Here is a 19357-nt window from a genome sequence, read left to right as displayed (position 1 = left end):
GTACGCGCCACCAACTCCTCCTGGAGTGATCTTTGGTAAGCTCTAACTGAAGACCTTGGCAATATTTAACTGTGAAGCCATATAAGTTAGGTTACAACTTCTATGACACAAGAAGTTGTAACTCAAATATACTTTATCCAATCTGGCATAAACTTTTCATTTAATCTGCCAGTACTGACTAAAATGTGATAAGCACAATCCAACATTCATGACTTTGTCACTGTGGGTTCCGATCAAGACATAGGAGTAGTGGGTGTTCTCTAATGCCACCTATTGGGCACAGGAAGTGATTTGTAACTCGTTTGTGGAACTGCCAAAAAGAGTCCAACAGTTTTAGCTTTTCCTTAAATCACACCTGTACACAGAAAACTGATGGTGGATGGAAAGCAGTAAAAAGACTCTTGTTCTCCGTTTATCTGCACAGGTTTTGGCTGTGATTACAGCAACGAGCGCAGCTCTTTGCGAGTGAAATGCTCTCGCTGTTGGACTCTGTACCACCAGCGAAGACTTCCTGCTGTGTCTTCCATGACAGCAACAACACAAGCTTTCATTTTGCAACCTTAATTCTTCCTCTAATGCAATTCTATTCTTCAAGCAAACATTCATTCAAAGTAGCAGTCAGCGGGAAGCCTGGGATTGATTTCCTTGTGTAACACTTTGGAAATAAACCAGGAGTGTGCGTGCAAGCAGCAGTAGGATCATCTGGTAAAAGTACAACTTGAACTGGCAGAGCAAGGCGGGACAGGAATGGAAGGGCTTATGAGCGAGACGGTGAGGACCAGGAGCTCAGGGTCACCACGTTAAGACTCTTAGTCAGGCGATGATAGCCTATCATCTCTGCTGCCTAAAGCCAAGCAGCCTCAGCGTGAAGGCAGGGCTACAACAGCATTCATATGAGTGTTATTGCTTTGTTACTTTTAAGATATAAAGGCTATTTACAGACAAAATGATTAATAACTGGGATGCATTGCTGTAATGGGTAATGGTATCAACCAATATTCCACCAGTCAAACATATGCTGACTCCACCATCCTGACTGAAACACACTCAGGCTTGCTTAAAAACGCAGCTCATTCAATAACAATAAAAAGTTAATGGGCATCGCGCCACCGCAGAAGTTGTGGCTCAGCATCAAAACTCTCTCTCCACTGAAATAAATGCCAAGGAAAGCCAAATTCAGTTTTGTTTCTTTGGTCTCCAACAACACAGTTTCAAAAAACAACCCAAAAATCAGCTTTCAGTTCCTGTTGCACGACTGCTGGTCCGCCACAGACCCGCCTCGTTCCTTTGCTTTGGCTTTGGGTCGACCCATTGTTGCAGAGTAAGATTAGGTCGGCTGCAGCTCTCAGTGTGCTGCCGTGCTCCCAGCATCCTGCTCAGTCAGCAATCCCCAGCAGCGGGGATAAAAACACTGCGAGAAAGAGCTTCCTGTTCCTGGGAATGGGCTAAAGCCACAGCGTGCTCTCTGGTTTACTGTGCAAAAGAGATTTTTAAACAGGCGATGTTGACAAGGACAGATTTTGGAAGTAAGGACAGTTTGAAACAGAGGTCAGGTACACTGGTATGTTGATTACAGCACAGCAGTGTTTACATGCTACAGTTTATCCTTCTAATCAGGACTGCCTCTTTGTTCTGCCAAAGATCCTAAGCAGGTTTCCTTCTGACAGAAGGTTGAGCACTCTGTTCTTCATCCTTTCATTGACACATGATGACACAGGGCTCACCCTGAGCCCGAACAGGATCACCTGGTCCTAACACACCTGTGTAGCAGTGATTCCGCCCTGTCTGACTCTCTGACTGAGGGATTTTCTCCTTGCGTTACATAACAAGCTCAGTTCGCCACTATATGTTTCTCTTCCTCTTGTCTCTTTTAAGCTTGTTTGCTTACACGCTCACAGGACACACTCAAGGGCAATAACAGGTCTTCACAGAACCAGGTTTATTATACTTAACTAAAACTTTACAATAAAAATCAACCTCAAGTCTTTAAAATGTCAAAGAAGGAGTTCAGAAACTGCCTGCAAATCTGCTTGATTATAAGTTTTCAATCATCTGTAGGTCAGCTTTAAACTGTGGATACTATTATTGGCAATAACTTGGTTAAATGTGACCAGGCTGAAAACAGCACTGAAAGAGAACAACAGCACCCACCTGTAGCTGATATTACAGCAGCACATCGTTCTCTTCATTTCCAGATCCATATTTTTGTTGTTTGACTATACCAGAGCAGTTTTGCAAGAGTGGCAGGTAAAATAAATAAACAAATAAAATCCTTATTTCTCTCACGCGGGGTTTCGTGCAGGCCCCTCAGTTCAACCTCAATCCAAAACAAGCTGTTTTAGCTTCTCCAACTTTAGACTAACTTTCATGTGATTTGCTACCACTCACAAATAAGCAAGTGGGTGGGACTTCTTTCCCTGAGTTGACCAAATTAGGCTTATCCTCTATGTGACATCATACACAGCCCAGGGTAGGAAAAAAAGTAACTGAAACTGAGTGTTTAGAGCAGGCTGAAGTCTGAGCTTACAGGGATAACTGTTTCCTACAATGACCTCATTATCTGAAACTTTGGAGTTCAGAAAGGTCTCATCTGCTTAAGGTAATTATAGTTATATACAGATACCTTAAGTTGGTCTGCCACTCACCTGTCTGTGGCTGTAGCCCTGCAGCAGGAGGAAATAAGGGAAGTCAAAGGGTGGGTGGATGGAGTACTGGGTTGTGTTATCATCGCTGCTCTCCGTCTCTTCCTTTTCCATGCCAAGACGCAGCACTTCCTTGTCGGCCTCAGCCTCGGGATCCTCTCTGAGCGCACTCTGTTGGGCCTTGCTAGCCTCCTTGCCCATCGCGGACAAATCCATCTCGCTGAGGCTCCTCCAGATGCCGAGTCCATCTGTGTCCTCCCCACTGCTGTCCACAAACAGGGAGGTCACTCTGGAGCGGGTCTTCTGCAGCTTACGAGCCTGGGCATTGATCCCTGGGTGGACAAGAAGATGCTATGTCATCGAGTGTGTTGACACCTGAGTATGTTTCGCGACTCATTTTGGACTTTTAAAAAGTCTTTATCTTCTTACTATAAAAAGCTTCCAAAGTTTGGTGCAGTAATTAATTCACTCTATGCTGATGATGCTAGACTCTATCCGCTTGTTAGTCTCTTAGAAAAAAATGATCTAAAATAAAATCCACAGAGCTCAAGGACGTCTTAGTTTATCAGATCTTCATTACCTAGAAACATCCGGCAGCTCTTCTTCTTGTGGTATACTTAATCTCAATTAATCAATCTCAGGTGCGCTGCAGTGATATTTCTAACTGACAGATTCAAGGCAGAATTGCACAGGGTTACGGTCAAAGATGACTTTTGTGATTATTACAAATTAGTAGTAGTTCACAGGTAATACTAGCCCGACTACAGCTTATGTTACTTAGGTTTTTGTATAATTTAGTTCATAACATCTACTTAATTATATAAACAACAATAAAGAACATCATATAGATCAAACTAAATATACTAAAATAGAGATAGATAAAGTGTTTGATGCTCCAGTTGCCTCGTGTCACTTAATTAAAAAATAACTAATTCAAATTCAGAAATAAACCATTTAAAATTAAATCAGGACAAACACAGCAGAAGACTGGACTTCTCAAATTTGTGTGGCCTCTATTAATAATGTCAGCTTTAGACAAACTTTGAATCGGCGCCAGGAAAAACAGAAGAACTACCTCTCGTGTTTTTAAAGTTATCTTTACGATAAACAGAAATCCTCCCAAAATTACTCCGGTCATCCGAGCTGACTCCAGCATAACACTTTTCTGCTCTGGCTTCAGTTCAAATGCAACATAACTACAGGAAAAAGGGGGGAAATGTGCAGGGAAGGTGAGATGTGACCACCTCTATCAGATACCAGCAGCCGCTCTGTCGGCCTGACGTAACACAAACACTATTCAGCTCGTTGGGAGCCATTAAGCGAGGTGGAATGTCCACAGGGTCCGGCTTCACACCCGGTGCTCCACTGCCCTTATCAGCTGTGGAAATGGGTGTTTTCCACATTGTTCAGCACTGCTGTGACAGGCTGGGCTTGATGCCTAAAAACCCAGCGGAGGTAAAAGGCAGCTTTCCCCCGGTCAGAGAGGAGGAAGGGGAGGGTAGATCACAGAGCTATGAGAACCAATGCAGAGCTGCACAGATATAGAACTCTAAACGCCAATATTTGAATGTGACTTAGATAAGTCTTTTATGTATTAAACCATTTTTGTAGTCACCCAATACTCTCATGTGTCACCAACAGCTTCTCAACTGCTTTCTCTGTGAATCACCCTGCATGAATTTTTCCATGAAAACTGAAAGCAAAGCAACACTAACTAATGCTAGCTTAGAAATGGATTATTATATTAAATATTAATCACCAACAAATTACCGGCTCATAGAACAACACAGAATCTAACAAAAACTCTGCATACAGGGAAAAAATATCTGTCTTTAATTTTTGTCTTTGTTAATTTGGTCTACCCTATAATGAAACCTGTGACTGCCTGTGTTTATACTAAACTTCTGAAATCTTAAAATCTGACAAATACCAACCAGTTTCCTGACAGCTAAAACAAACTAGGAAAAAACCCCTAAACATTCTTAAACTAATAAATGAGAAAACTCAATCTGAAAATGAAACTGGAACGCTAAAAACTAATAAACACTGTAGACTAAACACTGTACCTTTTTTAAAATGTACAATCAGCTCAAAAACCGTAATTTTAAAAAAATGAAGAAAACCTTCAGTAGAAATCAAATTATAATTAAGGTTATCTGTAATTTAAGCTTCGCGCTATCAGACCAATCCTGATTAAAAAGCCGTCAGAGTGTCGGTCCAGAGCTGAAAGGGACCACAACAAACGTGAGCCAAAGTCAACAGGACCGCTCAGCCCCCAGAGCGCAGGAAGTCAGTTCTGACAGAAAGAAAAACACAGCAGCTATAGGCCTGGTGGGAAGAGCTGCGTTGTGCCTTGATGCTTTGCGAGGACCTTATGGACCCTTGAATTAAAGCAAAGAGCAGGGCAGCTTTTGTTTCCTCCTGACCTCTGCTGCATGACTGTTTGAACCAGTGATAAGAGGCACAATGAAACCCAGCAATAAGAAACATCTAAGGCTCCCAAGGCTAAGGCTGAGTGATTGATAACCCCAGTGGGAGGATGTTAGGGTCACGGTGCAGGTGTTAGGCACCATGCATACCTGCTGTGATCGTGTCCCTGTCCTTTAAACTTTGCTCTTCCACGCTCGCCCGCAGCTGGATCTCAAAACGCCTGGAGAAGCCATCCTTCGGCTTCCACAGCGACTGCAGCATCAGGGGCCTCTCGCTGTCACCCACAACCCTAAAGCACTCTCTCTTCCACTGGTTATCAGCCCCCGTCTGGCCAATAACGTCGCACAGCACATAGTTGTTGGGGTCTTCTTTTTCCAGACAGTACCTGAAGAGAAAAAAACAGAGAAATGAAGCATTAGCAATAAGTCTGGAAGTTGTTTTTCACACTGAAGCAGTCGTAAATGTTTCTGATTTCTAAGTTTCCCCTTTTTGTCCTCAACATCGGCTCAGAATCCAGACATACTTAATTTACAATTAGATCAAATAGACAAAAGCAGTAAATTCTCACATGTTAAAATCTAGTTTGACCTAAAAGTAGCACTACTTCACTTTTACTTTGTTTCTTTTAGGAATAAATCTTATTGCAAGGACTCAACAACATGTTTTAGGACCAAGAGAAAACCTCTTGCCTTTCCAAGGCCTGCTTCACCAGCTCCTTTGCACTGGACTGAGTAGTAGCCAGCACACTCTTGTAGTTGGTCCCCTGGCAGATGTCACTGCCAAAGATCTTCAGGATACCAGGAATGGACATTTGGCTGGATAGCTCAGCCGGGTCGTCCACAACCTGGAGGTCTCCAGACAAGCTCCCGCCACTACCACTCGCCACCTGGACATGCCGTCCACCGTCTCTCAGGTTGGGGCTTTGGTTGAACACAGTGGAAAACCTGTTGTTGTGGCGGCGGATTTTGCTCTTGGCTGGCTGCCGGACGCCAACGCTCTCAGCAGAGCGGACAGTGCTGTTCGAGTTGTTGGACCTGATTGGAGTGAGAGGACAGAACACTAAAAGATCCTGCACACGAACCATGATCTGTCTAAAGTTCTCCACTTCAGACCCAAATTTAGAACTGAAACAAACCAGGATTTTGTTTTTACGGTTATCTAAACTCATCAGCTAATTGTTTGGTCTCTGTGAACCTATTTAAACCTTTACATAAGTCATTATGTTACCTTAATCAATAGACAACTATGTTATTCTCATTTATAGCATTTCTATTGGGAAAAAAAAGCAGAAATACAGTCATAAAATCTAACTGAAAAGAAAACATGGGCCAAAATACTGCTAACATATAAAAAGTCATTACTAAGGCTGTGTAATTACTCCATTAATTAATATAGTTGCAATTAAAGCTATAACTTCGTTTTTTTTCTCATTATAGGTCTCCTACCCAAGACCAGATATAACTCATTTATCCTTTAGTACAACAGCTCAAAATAAAGTTAAACGCAACGTAAATGAAATTAAATGTTAACTTATTAACAATATTTTCCCCATAGTCTTAATTTCTAATATTATCATCATTACAAGCATTAATCATGCACATCTTTATATTCATCTCAACATCAAATGACTTAATTTCTTGGTGCACTGGTATAAAATGCAGATATAGCAATATAAATTATGTCTTAATGTGCAAAGTTATAACTGGAGCTGGCTAATGCGTATACTTAAAACGATTACATCTTCTAAAACTAATGCTGCTGCGATTATAAACCTTTATGTTTCTACTGGAGGTAGAAAACTGGGCAGTTCTTGTTTCCCACCGTTGCCAATGGCATTTATCATAGGTTGGAGTTACTCTCCAGTATTCTACACTGTAAGATTACTGCTGTAGTAAAGTGGCGATATGTAAATAAAACTAATTAAAGTAGATTCGATTAAAGCATGTAGAGACTTACTGGACAGATCCATTGCTGGGTTTCCTTCCCAGTTTGGCCAGGCGCCTTTTGGGAGAGCGGATGAGTAAACCCACGGGAAAGTTCAGGGTTTGTTTATTTACGTGGCTGCTTCTCTCCTCCGAAATCATTATTTTAACGTTTTTTCAGCTTCTACATAAACATAGTGAACATGGCTTTATTCACAACTAGTTTTCAGCGAGCGTAGTCTACTATTTCGACTCCCAGAAAATCAGGAAAAAGTGTGTAAGTACTCCAACAGTGTATCGGCATCCATGAGAGTTCACATTCCCACATATGCTGAAGGAGAACCAACTTCAAGCTGCTAAAATCGGACCGCTGGAGGGTAAAATCCAAACTGGAGTCGACGTTAAGGAGGAAATACAAAAAAACAGACGCTTACGTTGCTTTTTATCCGTTTCTGAGCTGTAAAACGAGTGAAATCAAAGCCAGGTCCATGATAAGAAAGCCGTTAACTCCGTCCGGAATTCTGAAGCGGACTGAATGAAACTACCTGCTGCTGCACGAGCCACTACAGCAACACGTCACCGCGGCGTCACGGTAAGGAGCGAGGGGGCGGAGCTAATCACAGCAACACGGGCATACACAACTGTCCTTCCTACTTTGTGAGGACCTGCGGGCACGTAAAGCGGAGTCTCACTTCTTTTAGTCTAATTAGTTAGCTAGTCTTTAGTCTCATCATACTACTTGCATAATACTATTAACCTGCCATTAACGTAAGCACTAAAACCACGACTAAACCTTTAATAAACACGCGCCTGAAAGTGAAAAACAGAAACTTTTTAATGTCCTCAATAGCTTGGTTTTAAATCAGGATCGGTCCCCACAAATGTATAGAGACAGGTATACACATGAACACACGTTACTTTATATCTATGAGAATCTCATATGCAAATAGGAGTGCCCTTTCATATATTTTTTTAAAAATGTAATAGCAATATTTAAAAAAACAAAACATTATTTTTGGTTTCTTGTTTTACTGGGTCCAACAAACAGATTAGTGAAACAAGGTGATATAACTAAGTTATATAACTAAGTTCATTTAAAAAAGAAACCTTAAATTAACTTTGGAGACTTTTTGGCAACGTTAAGGAGTAAATAATTAAATAAGGAATATTATTGAAAAATAGATGTTTTAATTGAAATGAGGGAACAATAGTAATATAGCAAAGATTCTCTAAAGAGTACAGGATATAAGGTTATTTAAGCACTATGAATTCTAATTTGTGAGAAAGAATAGAGTTTCACCTGCCTTTTAAACCTGTAATTGTAAATGCTGTTATTTTTAAATGTAAATTATAGGTTTGTGTGTCCTAGAAATATTTAAAAATGATACCTATGAAATTGCTAAATCTGAAGCGTCACTCTTTCAATTGTGGCCAATTTATGTACAAAGAGCATCATCTAGTGGCAGGAAATTGCCTTGCAGCTACATCAGGACTTACTAAATAAAAAGGCTTCACTTCATCTCATTCCCATCTTTAACCTTTATTAAATACTGCTATGGTTCATTTAAACTGTTTGTAAAGACATTATTGTTGTTTTAAGTAGATTTAAGAGTATTTATATTAGTGCAGTGATTGCCACCAAAGGTTCTGTGTTCAATTTCTGCAAGAGTTCATCAATGAATCAATAAATTAAAGGTGCAGCAGCTGCTTTGGTGGCTGATAATCCATGTTTACATTCGTTTTTGTTTATGGGTGTATTTTCAAATACTTTAGATGATTAGTTACAGCAGAATACCTCCATGTAAATACACATACTTGAGAGAATGCGATTGTCCAGGCTCAGCCTTAAAGACAGGAGGAGGCACCTACTACTGATGTATGAGACTGAAAAATGTGGTATTGACCTGATACCAAGTAAATACACAGCAATGAACTCATAATAGCAGTTTATGTAGGGGAGAGCAGCATGTCATGATTTATGAAGAAAATGCATCAGCAGTGTGCTTAATCTGAGCTGGTCATTTGTTAGCAGACAAGTGACAATCACAGATACAGTCTGTATCTGAGTTAGTTAAACATAAGAAGGTAGATCCAAAGAGAACAAACCTCTCAAAAGCATTTCTTCTTATGTGTAGGACAAACCTGCATGGGGACTCAGAGGTAGGAGGCACCAAGTCAAAATGACTTTCAGAGAGTCCTTCATGTTACTGGATGCATATATATTCACATTATACAGCTACATAAGAGTTCCAGTACATTTTTCATTTGAATGGATCTTGTCACCCAAAGGCCAAAATTTTAATGCATTATCAATTTTCCTTATGAATTGAATTTAGTCCTGCAAATATTTACTCATTTTACATTTAACTGTGTAAAACAAGCACCTTTTCAGAAATGCTGAGATGATGGAGGGACATGCTGGAGGATATACATACAAATGGGTGTGAACCCACTGATGCCAACTATGCAACAATTAGTTTTTCTGTGCTTTATGGTGTAATTAGCCAGTACAGCAATATTTTACAATACACACCAGTCACCCCTCATCTGGGCTCTCCTCAGCTCTTTCCGGGAGAGTGGCACGGTTGCCCCTCTGTTGGTCTCTTGTGCTCTGAAGGAACCTTTTAAATAAAAGCGCGCTCAGGCACACAGGTGTACACACGGGTGCTCACAGACACAAACTACACCCTTTTTTTGCTCCTACCTCAAAGCACACTGTGCGCTGTCAATCCTACGTGCTGCACAATAATATTCAATTTCTAGTATTTACTGTTATATTCACATAAATGGTAAATTCTTCTGGTTCTTATATAGCGCTTTTCTACTCTTCTGAGCACTCAAAGCGCTTTACACAACTTGTGCAAGCACATTTTTCTAAGTGCTTTCTAAGTAACACACACATTCATACTCCGATGGATGCATCGGAGAGCAATTTGGGGTTAGTATCTTGCCCAAGGATATTTGGCATGCAGACTAGGGGAAGCCAGAAATTGAACCACCAACCTTCCGATCAGTAGATGACCTGCTCTACCACCTGAGCTACACCCCATAGATCATCTCTCTGTTTTGCTTGTTTTCTCTTTTTTCTTTCTCAACAGGTGATCCAGGTGATTGATATGTATATATATATTTTATCTGTTTGTTTTGTTGGTTTTTGTTTTTTGCCCTTTATCACCGTTCCTCTTCCCCGCTGTTTTTCTTTCCCTACCTCTCTTTCTTTCTCCCTTTTCTTTCCCCAAGTCATGTCTGTCCCGTGTAAGTGAAAATAAAATAAAATAAACAATAAAAGCAAAGGTGAATCAAATAGACCAATATGGCAAGGCCGGGATGGTCCATTTGATAAAGTAAATCCGTTGGGCATCTTTCTTTGCCTTTAGACAATAATTCTGATGGCAAATGAACCAAACAGGACAGGCAAAAAAAACCCCAACAAAAAACAAACAAAAAAACAATACACACCAGTACTGTATCATGCATATGCTGTATATGGTGCAGTAAGCGGTACAGTGGAATGGACATTTGTTCCATAACTACTTGTTCTCTGTGGTAATTCTCCACAGCGACAGGATCAGGTCATTTGGGCATTTGGCCAGGATCTCTCCAGGGCAGCACCTAGGTGATGCATTTTGGACATGCCCCACTGTGAGGAGGCCCCACAAGAGACCCATACATAATATACATGTCTGCTGCCAATAAAAACATGCATCAAGTCGTGTCATCCTCACTTCAACCTGTTATTCACATACTGCACCTCCATAAAGAATATATTTGCACTGTAGATAATAAAAGCTAGAAAAACACATTATTAGTAATCATTAATTATAGTTCATCTATTTTTTAACACCTTTTCATGACAGATGAGTTTTTCTTTTTTTTTATTGTCACTGATGCTTCTGGTGAGAATATCTCATAAACAACACGAGGCAGGTTCAATATAACCAAAACCCCAGACTCGCAGTAAACATCATGCCAGTGTTATAAGATACAGCATCCACAGCAGTGTAAAGTTAAGAAAAGTTTCTTCATAGTTCAGCTATGCCAGCTTCTAGCTTTGCTTAACAGAGTGTAGAACAAACCTGATGACATGAACTCCCAGAAAACTTAAACATCAGCCAAACACATCCAAGCATTGAGGGGTGTGAGCAAAAAAACAAAAAACAAAACAAAGCTGACTGATCCCAAGAACAGCTGGTTATTACAATAAACCCAGGAGTTATTTCTCAGAATCTTTTACTATATTATTGGTTTATTTTGAGCAGCATGAAGGTTAACAAATTGAGAATGTTTTTCCTGAAGCAAAGTGATCATTACAGTCTCAATTGTTTGAGTTTGTACGGAGATTTCTCCCCAACGCCTGCTGATCACAATTATTGACAGTCTGATATAATAAGTTGCTTTATTTGGAAATGTGCAGGGCTCGTCTCTGTCATTGTCTGACAGAATTGCACCATCAAGATGTGGTAATTCCCAAATTGGCCAGCAGGTGTCACTGTGGAGATGGGGTTCAGATTGTTTCGAAGCCTCTATATTATTGCGGCACAAATGGTTTGAATTCTTCAGTGTTTTATGAAGCCTCGTTTGGCCCATCACTATTTACAAGGTCTTTGGAACAGAAAGGTAACAAATCCAGAGTGCCAATCCCACATGAACAGGAACAGAATCTCCTCCACTGTCTCACACACAGAAACGCCAGGCTTCAAGGCAACAACAGAAAGCAGACTTACTGATCAGAGATGGTCTTTCTGGTTTTGAAGTGAACTGCAGCACTTTTCTTTGGGAATGGCTGCACTACAATGACTTTACGCTCAGTTCAGTTTTGTTGGCATAATCAGAGAATGATAGGTATGCACCACTGACTCATGTGATGACTAAAACACCTGCATGGTATGCACCTTACCGATTGTTTCTGTCATGGAGACTTCAGGCTTTCCTTTCAGTTTATGTTAGGTTTTCTTTCTAATTCTATCTAGAAATCTTATGTTTTCAACATTGTGCCCCTGTACTGTTCCTCATTTCTGTTTTACTTCTAGTTGATTGTGGTCAGATTGTATTGTCATTGCAGAGTTTATAATTGGCCTTCCCTGCTTGGGCTCATTGTGACTCTTTAGTCAGTTCTGTTTACTTCTTGTTATTTTATAATCCAGATAATGTTAAGAGTTATTTAAAGTTATATCCTTGTCTTTTTATGTATTTAAGACCAGCCTCCTCTAGTGTTTCCTTGTATGTCATTGTCATATCTGTTTGGTGGTTTGTTTACTTTCTGTTTTATCTGAAAGTCCCTTGTGTGTGTTTACACAGGCCTGCCCTGCCTGTCAGTCATTGTTTCAGTATCTGTTTGTGTGCTCTCGTGTTCTCCTCGTGATCCTTTTTGAAAGTTTTCTTATTTTTTATGTGTGTTGTGGATTACTCCTCGACTTTAATAAAAGGTTAGTTTTTTGTTATTTCTGCATAACTATGAAAACTGCATTTGGGTCCTAACGTTCACTCCATGACAGTTTGCTTTGGAGGAAGTCGTTTCAATGCAATGTGATGACAGTATGTGAACTTTAGTTAACTATATTAAACTAAAATGTTGTTAGGTTGAATTCAATTCATGAAAATAAATTCTAAATATTCTTTTATTGTACAGCAATTCAAAACTAGTTACAAGTTCAGAGACAACACTTATTATCAAATTGAACTTCAGCTGCCTATTGTGTTTTATGACTGCATATTGATGCTTACCATGTTGACAAAATCTGCCCATAGACAGTCAAGTCTGACAAGATTTCACAGTTTCTGTAACACATGCGGGAACATAGACACACACAAACACACATACAAAGTTGAAATCATAGCAGTAATATTGCTGATATCCAAATATCCAGATATTAAAAAAAAGGTTAAATCTGAGAGGTGAATGGTAAATGGTAAATGGCCTGTATTTATATAGCGCTTTACTAGTCCCTAAGGACCCCGAAGCGCTTTACATATCCAGTCATCCACCCATTCACACACACATTCACACACTGGTGATGGCAAGCTACATTGTAGCCACAGCCACCCTGGGGCGCACTGACAGAGGCGCACTGAAACAAAAACGTCAGAGATTTGGTGCTCATTGTTTGCTTTTCACTATTAATCTGTTGTTTCTGTAACATTAAATATGACATTTGAGCTGCTTTGAATACTTTGAGAGTAGCCTCTCCTTGTGAAGACAGAAGTGTGTGTTGTTTATATGTGTTTTTGTATTTTAAAGGTGAAACTAAGTACTAAGAACACCCTGTTTGACAGGTTGATTGTGGTATGTTAGCACTTTAGGTGTTACTAATCACTCTGAATCTCTTTCCTGGAGCCTTCAAAATATATGCAGGTGTTTTAAAACACCTTTAAAACGCTCCAATATTTATTGGATCAAAATTGTGATGCCTAAGTTATCCAGTGGCTTTGAAAAAACCTGAAGAAAAGTTACATCAGGAAACACAGCTTGTTTGGGAATAGCATGTTATGACTTGCTTTGGTGAATTTTGCAAAAATGTGTGAATATTTTTCCTGTTCATATCAATGTCAGAGTGCTCAAACACAGGTCACTTTGGAGCTCCACCACCTCTCCGGCATACTTATTATAGAAACGTCATTCGAAGGTTATGAATTATGGGAGTGGCTGTAGCTCAGGTCACCTTCTAATCAGAATGTTGAAAGTTCAATCCCCATCTGCTTCTGTCTGCATGCCAAATCTCCTTGGGCATGATACTAACCCCAAGTTTGTCTTCAGTTCATCCATCGGAGTATGAATGCATGTGAATGTTAGACAGAAAGCACTTACATAGAAAGGTAGAAGTGTGCAGAGTGCTTTGAGTGGTCAGAGTAGAACAAAACTACATAAGAACCAGTCCATTTACCATTTTAATTCAATTCAGTTCATCCATTCTGAAGCAGGGTTAACACAGAGAAACAAACCCCACTAATTTCATGTCTGTGGAATACTGGGAGAAAACCTATCCAAAAATGTGGAGAACATGCAAACTCCACACAGAAAGGCCCCGACTTACAGGACTTAAAGAATCTGTTGCTAACATCATGGTGTCAGATGCCACAGCACACCTTCAGGGGTCTATTCTATTCTATTCCTCAATGGGTTAGGGCTGTTTTGTTAGCAAAATAGGGACCAACACAATATTAGGTAGGTGACTTTCTCTGACTTTGAGATTGTGGAGAACTTGGAGGACTTCCTACAAGTTGAAGGAAAAACACATGCTGGGCTGGGATATCTTTGCTGTACTAATTACATATGTTTAAATCTGACTTAAGAATGATCTGGATCCAACTCCTTCTCTAACAGGAGATATCAATTCTTCTAGCTGCACTTACAGCCCTGATGGAAAAGGGGGAGCGTGAAGACGCCAAGATGTCCAAGAAGATGCCTACTTCCCCATTTGACAGTAGTTCAGATGATGGTAAATATGCTAAGATACAACACTGTGAAAACCTTCATATGCAAATGAAACTGCATGCTAAGTAACATGTTTATGGAGCATAAAATTGGCAAAATTTGCAATGGCAAAATATTTTCATCTTCAAAAGTAACTTTTCTGTGACGTAAGAAAATGAAATGACAGCAAACAAACTCATGAAAACATTTGTAAGTGTTGTTTTTTTTTTTTTTTTGTTTCTTTTGAGCTTCCAATCAGGTTCCATCAAATAGCCAAGACTATTTCAACAACAGACCTCCACAGCCAACAAGTAACCCTTACAGGCTGTACCCCAACAGACCATCAGAGACAACAAGTAACCCTTACAGGCTGTACCACAACAGACCATCAGAGACAACAAGTAACCCTTACAGGCTGTACCACAACAGACCATCAGAGACAACAAGTAACCCTTACAGGCTGTACCACAACAGACCTCCACAGACAACAAGTTACGAGTACAGCCAGTTCAACAATCAGCAGGTCCAGAGCAGCAGTGCCTCCACAGATGATCCGAATCATGTCCGGTTCATAAACCACCTTCAGTTCAACAGCAGACCCCAACAAACAACAAGTAATGATTACAGACAGTATCACACAGTCCACACAGACTTGGCCGCCTCCACAGACCTAGTGCGCAATCTCCAACTGTCCAGAATGTGTGGCTGTGTGGCTTGCCACATCTTCTACTGTAACACTGTAGTGAGGCACAACGCTCTCAGAGGCCAGGAAGGCGGTGTCATAACACTAGAGGTGGGCATAGAGAATAGAGGCGATAGGCGGAGCAACAGCTTTAGATACTTCACCAACAGACGCGTTAATCATTATCTAATGGTGATCCTAATCATTAATTTTAATATTGTGCTTTTAGTAATGTCACTCTTATTTCATGGCAGGATATAAATTACTCTATGAACAAACTGCCACCAGCATTAGATAAAAATGTGCAAAACTGGAGATGCCAGTTAACAGAGAAAAACAGAAATGGAGGCAGCATCTAAAGACATCAAGCACCAAAAGGAAAACAAATGATTTAAGTCTGAAGCTTTTTTTCCTGTTTCACATTTCTACTATTATTGCAGTGGGACAGTATAAATACAATAGTGTGGAACAAATAACTCTAATAGGGACTAATTCAAAAAACTGGTGACTTCTTCATTTTACTTGCAAAAATTACTGATGTGCAATTTTGATTTGCCATCTTCTGTTTTCTTGAACTGGTCATTTGAAGGATTTCACATTTAAAGCAAATCTGCACTGGCTGTTTCTTTAATATACAGTCAGTGGGTTAATGCAGGCACTTTCTGTAATCACTCTGTGCAAGTCTTACCTTAAACTCCACCAGGGGGCAGCATTTCACCAGTGCTAAATATTTTTTCTTAACCTTTGATTTTTATTTTCAGCCGTACTTCCATGTCCTCAAGAGGCTTCGGCTTTTGACTGTAATTAAGAAGGTTAATGACAGGTCTGGTTGACTCACTGCACCATCTTGTGGCACAAATTGGTTAATACATGAAAGCGGAGCCCAGGCCTGTTTTCAACCATGTACACCGATATTTTGGGCACAAAGTTCTGGCAGTTCTTGAGAGCTTCAGTTCATTTTGGAAGTAATTTACAAAACCTTTAAATGAAAAAAGAAAAGCACACAGCTGCACTAATGTGCGTTCCCAACAAGTTTAAACGGTTTTAAAACATGTAAATGCTAAACATGTTCACACTGAGAGTTAATAACAGTCGGCCACTGCATGCACCTGTGGCATTTCTAAACAAACCCAAGTTTAATGTCTGTCTCTGTGTCTACACACACACACACACACACACACACAACTGTGTATTTATCTTGTGGTATTGAGTAACAGGGCAAGAGGCGGATGTGATCCACCTGCAGCTGCTGTGCACAGCGAGCGGTTTGGAGATTCAGGTCAGACTTGCGTTTTTACACCTTCCTGCGATCTGTGAGCTCTGACACGCCAAGAGCAGCTCGGCACACATGCATTCAGTCTGTTTTCTCACTTATTTTGCATGAGGCTGGCCAGACAGAGTCCCTCAGTGAGGAACTCCTGTCATGCTACAGGAAGAAGCTGTTTGATTTCTAACCACCTTTCCTCCGTCTCTGGCTGAATATTACAGAGATGTCTGCTTGTGTCGGTGATGACAGATGACTAATGCCAGTGTTGGCTTTACAGCGAGATTTTAATTGCGACTCTTCTGTGTAGCTCAGCATAGGATTAATCATCTTACTGCCTCAAAATCTCTTTATTTTTATACTTATTTATATTCTGTATGATTGTTTTTGCTTCTCTGTTAAAGCACTGGATAAACTCTGTTTTTCTTTTTTAAAAAGGTCGCACTATAGAAATAAAGTTATTATTATTAATGAGATGGCACTGAAATGTCAGTTAAAAGAATAGAAATAGAGTTATATGTTTCACATGGCAACAATGACAGAATAATAAAGTGCATTTTACTTTCATTCTGGGTCAGTTTTAAACCTGAAATGAGGAAAATGAAGGAAACCTGACCGAGGCTTTAACACTGCAGGTAAACCAGTGGTTCAAACCAGGTGGAAAACTGGAACAATCTGGAACGAGTCCTACAAATATTCACACAAAAGATCAAACTCTTTAGTAGATTGTTTTTACTTAGGGATTTCCTTGTTCGGCCAAGAAGAAGACCGCCATGTTTGTGGTCTGCAACCGGATTACATTCAAGACATAGAGAAGAAGTCACTCGTGCTTTTGTCTATTCTTTTTGGACATGAATGGACCTTCCTTACTAAATGCACATGATGCACTTTGAGTAATATGATATAACTGTTTCTCTGTGTTATTTATCTATAACCCGAGTAATGCAATAATATTGTCTGAACTGTGTAAAGTACAATAAAATGGTCTGATTTGGTTTTACTTTGCAGATGATGCAAAACACACAGAAAGTAAGTGAACACAAAACAAACGTGTGCCGAATCAACTAAATGACACAATCTGAAAGAAAAAAAAGATCAAAAACTTATAATGCAAAATTAAACACAGACCAGGTTCAAGGCTTTTTAATTTCTGTGCATACCAAATTTTAGAAAAGCACAAAATCCAGATTTTTAAGCACAACATAAAAACATAAAGAGGATAAAAAATGACATGCATCATTTCTACTTTGCTGTGTTTGACACTTTTCTCCATGCAGTTAATTAAAACGTTAAAATAAATACACTATTTTCTGTTGTATCAACATTAACACACACACTCCATTGAGGTAATAGTCACTGATTGGTGGAGAAGCATCAGCGCTGCCATGAATTATAAAAACAATCTAATACATAACAAAAGAACAGAACAGGGATGTAAAATGCATAAGAATCCACTTTTCTCTTTGCTTTTTCTGAGTAATAAAAATGTATCTTCACCATTTACTGTTTAGAAAGCATCTAAATAAGAAGACAAGCAGTTATCAAGATAACAGGATTTGATCTTTATCTAATGCACATAATGTGACTGTTTTAAGACTACAGAGGAAAATGAAAGAGAAGCGAGTCTCGTGTCGCTTAGTGCTTTTTAAAGCATATTTCAGTTTCTTATGTAAATGTGTAGTTTCATTGATTGATCACATCCTGTGTTCATCTGCAGTCATTCAAAAATATGAATAACTATGTTGATAAAAATGTTTGAAAAAATGACTCTATTAAACTGTCTTATAAGTTTTTTTTACAGATCAAATGAGTGATGAGAATATTTAGAGGTGATGGCATGTGATGTGTGCACAACCAAACATCCTCTTATGCAAGTTTCATGCATGTAAAGCGAGAGTGCATGTAAGATTTCTCTCTCCAGAACAGACTGTACAGCCATGTGTGTGCTGCATGCTTGAGAACAAACTATACAGGAAAGCAAGTTTAATAAAACTTTATACAGCACCAATTCACAACCACAGTGACCTTAAAGCACTTTAAACTGGAAGGTACACACCTCACAATATTAGAGAGAAACCCCAGTCTCAGTGTTCAGATGGTCTCCTGTGAGATCAGGCAATGGCGGGGAGGAAAAACTTTTAACAGGAAGTGACCTCCTCAGGGAGAGGTAGCCACAATCCAGTCTGAGCCTGGAGCAGCATGATTATGGGTTGGTTCAGAGTGCCTGATCCAGAGCTTACTATTAGCTTTGTAGTAAAGGAAAGTAATGGTAAAGCTAATAGACTTTTACTGCAGAGGAGTGCATGTGTGGCTGCTGGAGTACATTTGACGACTAATTAAGAATTCTCGTTTAAATTCAATTCCTCATCCTTCTGAAAATGATATGTGCTCACAGGATTTCAGACTACATGCTACTGGTCCCAGCTGTGGAAACATTAGCCTCAGTCTTCTTGTAGGAAAATGATCTGTAAGCATCAAGCAAGTTTTTAAATTGTGGACCGTTGATTCTGTAAATGAATAATAATAATAAATACTACTACTACTAGTACCGCTTATAATAAAAAAAATAATAATACTGCTAATTTAGCCCACATTTGAGAAATTATTTTGGTATGCGAGTTGTTGTAATAATAAAAGTAAATAATATAACAATTTTAAAAAAATAGTCATAATAACGCTGTTCTAATTTTTTTTTTATTAAAACCTGATTATGTGTTTTTTGTGGTATTAAATATTGTTGATTTAATTTATCTAATGTAGCATTTCAGTGTAGATGTAGGATCTTGTGATTTCTGGGTTCCTAAAGATCAGGGAGCCTGTTTTTTAATGAATACACATCAGTCCTTAAAGAGCTGCAGATTATCTGTGTTTTTAGATTTTTAGATTTTAGATAAACTACTATCATGTTGAAAATAAGCAGAACGCAATGTAAAATTTTCCCCATCTTCATTTCTTATGACCATTCTGGTATCTTCACAAATGTTGCAGCAGCATCCTGCTCACAGT

General features: G+C 39.4%; 1 protein-coding gene and 1 long non-coding RNA gene across 2 annotated transcripts in view; one reads left to right on the top strand and one right to left on the bottom strand.

The window, feature by feature from the left end:
• Nucleotides 1–7569, bottom strand: part of radil2a (Ras association and DIL domains 2a) — a 28730-nt gene extending 21161 nt beyond the window's left edge. The window contains exons 1-4 of the mRNA XM_004556348.5: nucleotides 7029–7569; nucleotides 5762–6106; nucleotides 5222–5457; nucleotides 2646–2974 (exon numbers count right to left, since the gene is read on the bottom strand). Of these exons, the coding sequence (XP_004556405.2) occupies nucleotides 2646–2974; nucleotides 5222–5457; nucleotides 5762–6106; nucleotides 7029–7156 (1038 nt within the window). The 5' untranslated portion in view covers nucleotides 7157–7569. The remainder of the gene's footprint in view (nucleotides 1–2645; nucleotides 2975–5221; nucleotides 5458–5761; nucleotides 6107–7028) is intronic.
• Nucleotides 7570–12336: 4767 nt separating this feature from the next.
• LOC101476453 (uncharacterized) lies at nucleotides 12337–17881 on the top strand. Its single transcript, XR_191316.3, has 3 exons — nucleotides 12337–12420; nucleotides 14316–14430; nucleotides 14654–17881. It is a non-coding gene; the product is annotated as an uncharacterized LOC101476453 (long non-coding RNA).
• The last annotated feature ends 1476 nt before the right edge of the window (nucleotides 17882–19357 follow it).

The sequence above is a fragment of the Maylandia zebra genome, linkage group LG4, assembly GCF_041146795.1.
Source record: "Maylandia zebra isolate NMK-2024a linkage group LG4, Mzebra_GT3a, whole genome shotgun sequence".
In the NCBI taxonomy this organism is placed as follows: domain Eukaryota; kingdom Metazoa; phylum Chordata; class Actinopteri; order Cichliformes; family Cichlidae; genus Maylandia; species Maylandia zebra.
This window is presented reverse-complemented; position numbering and strand designations above follow the sequence as displayed.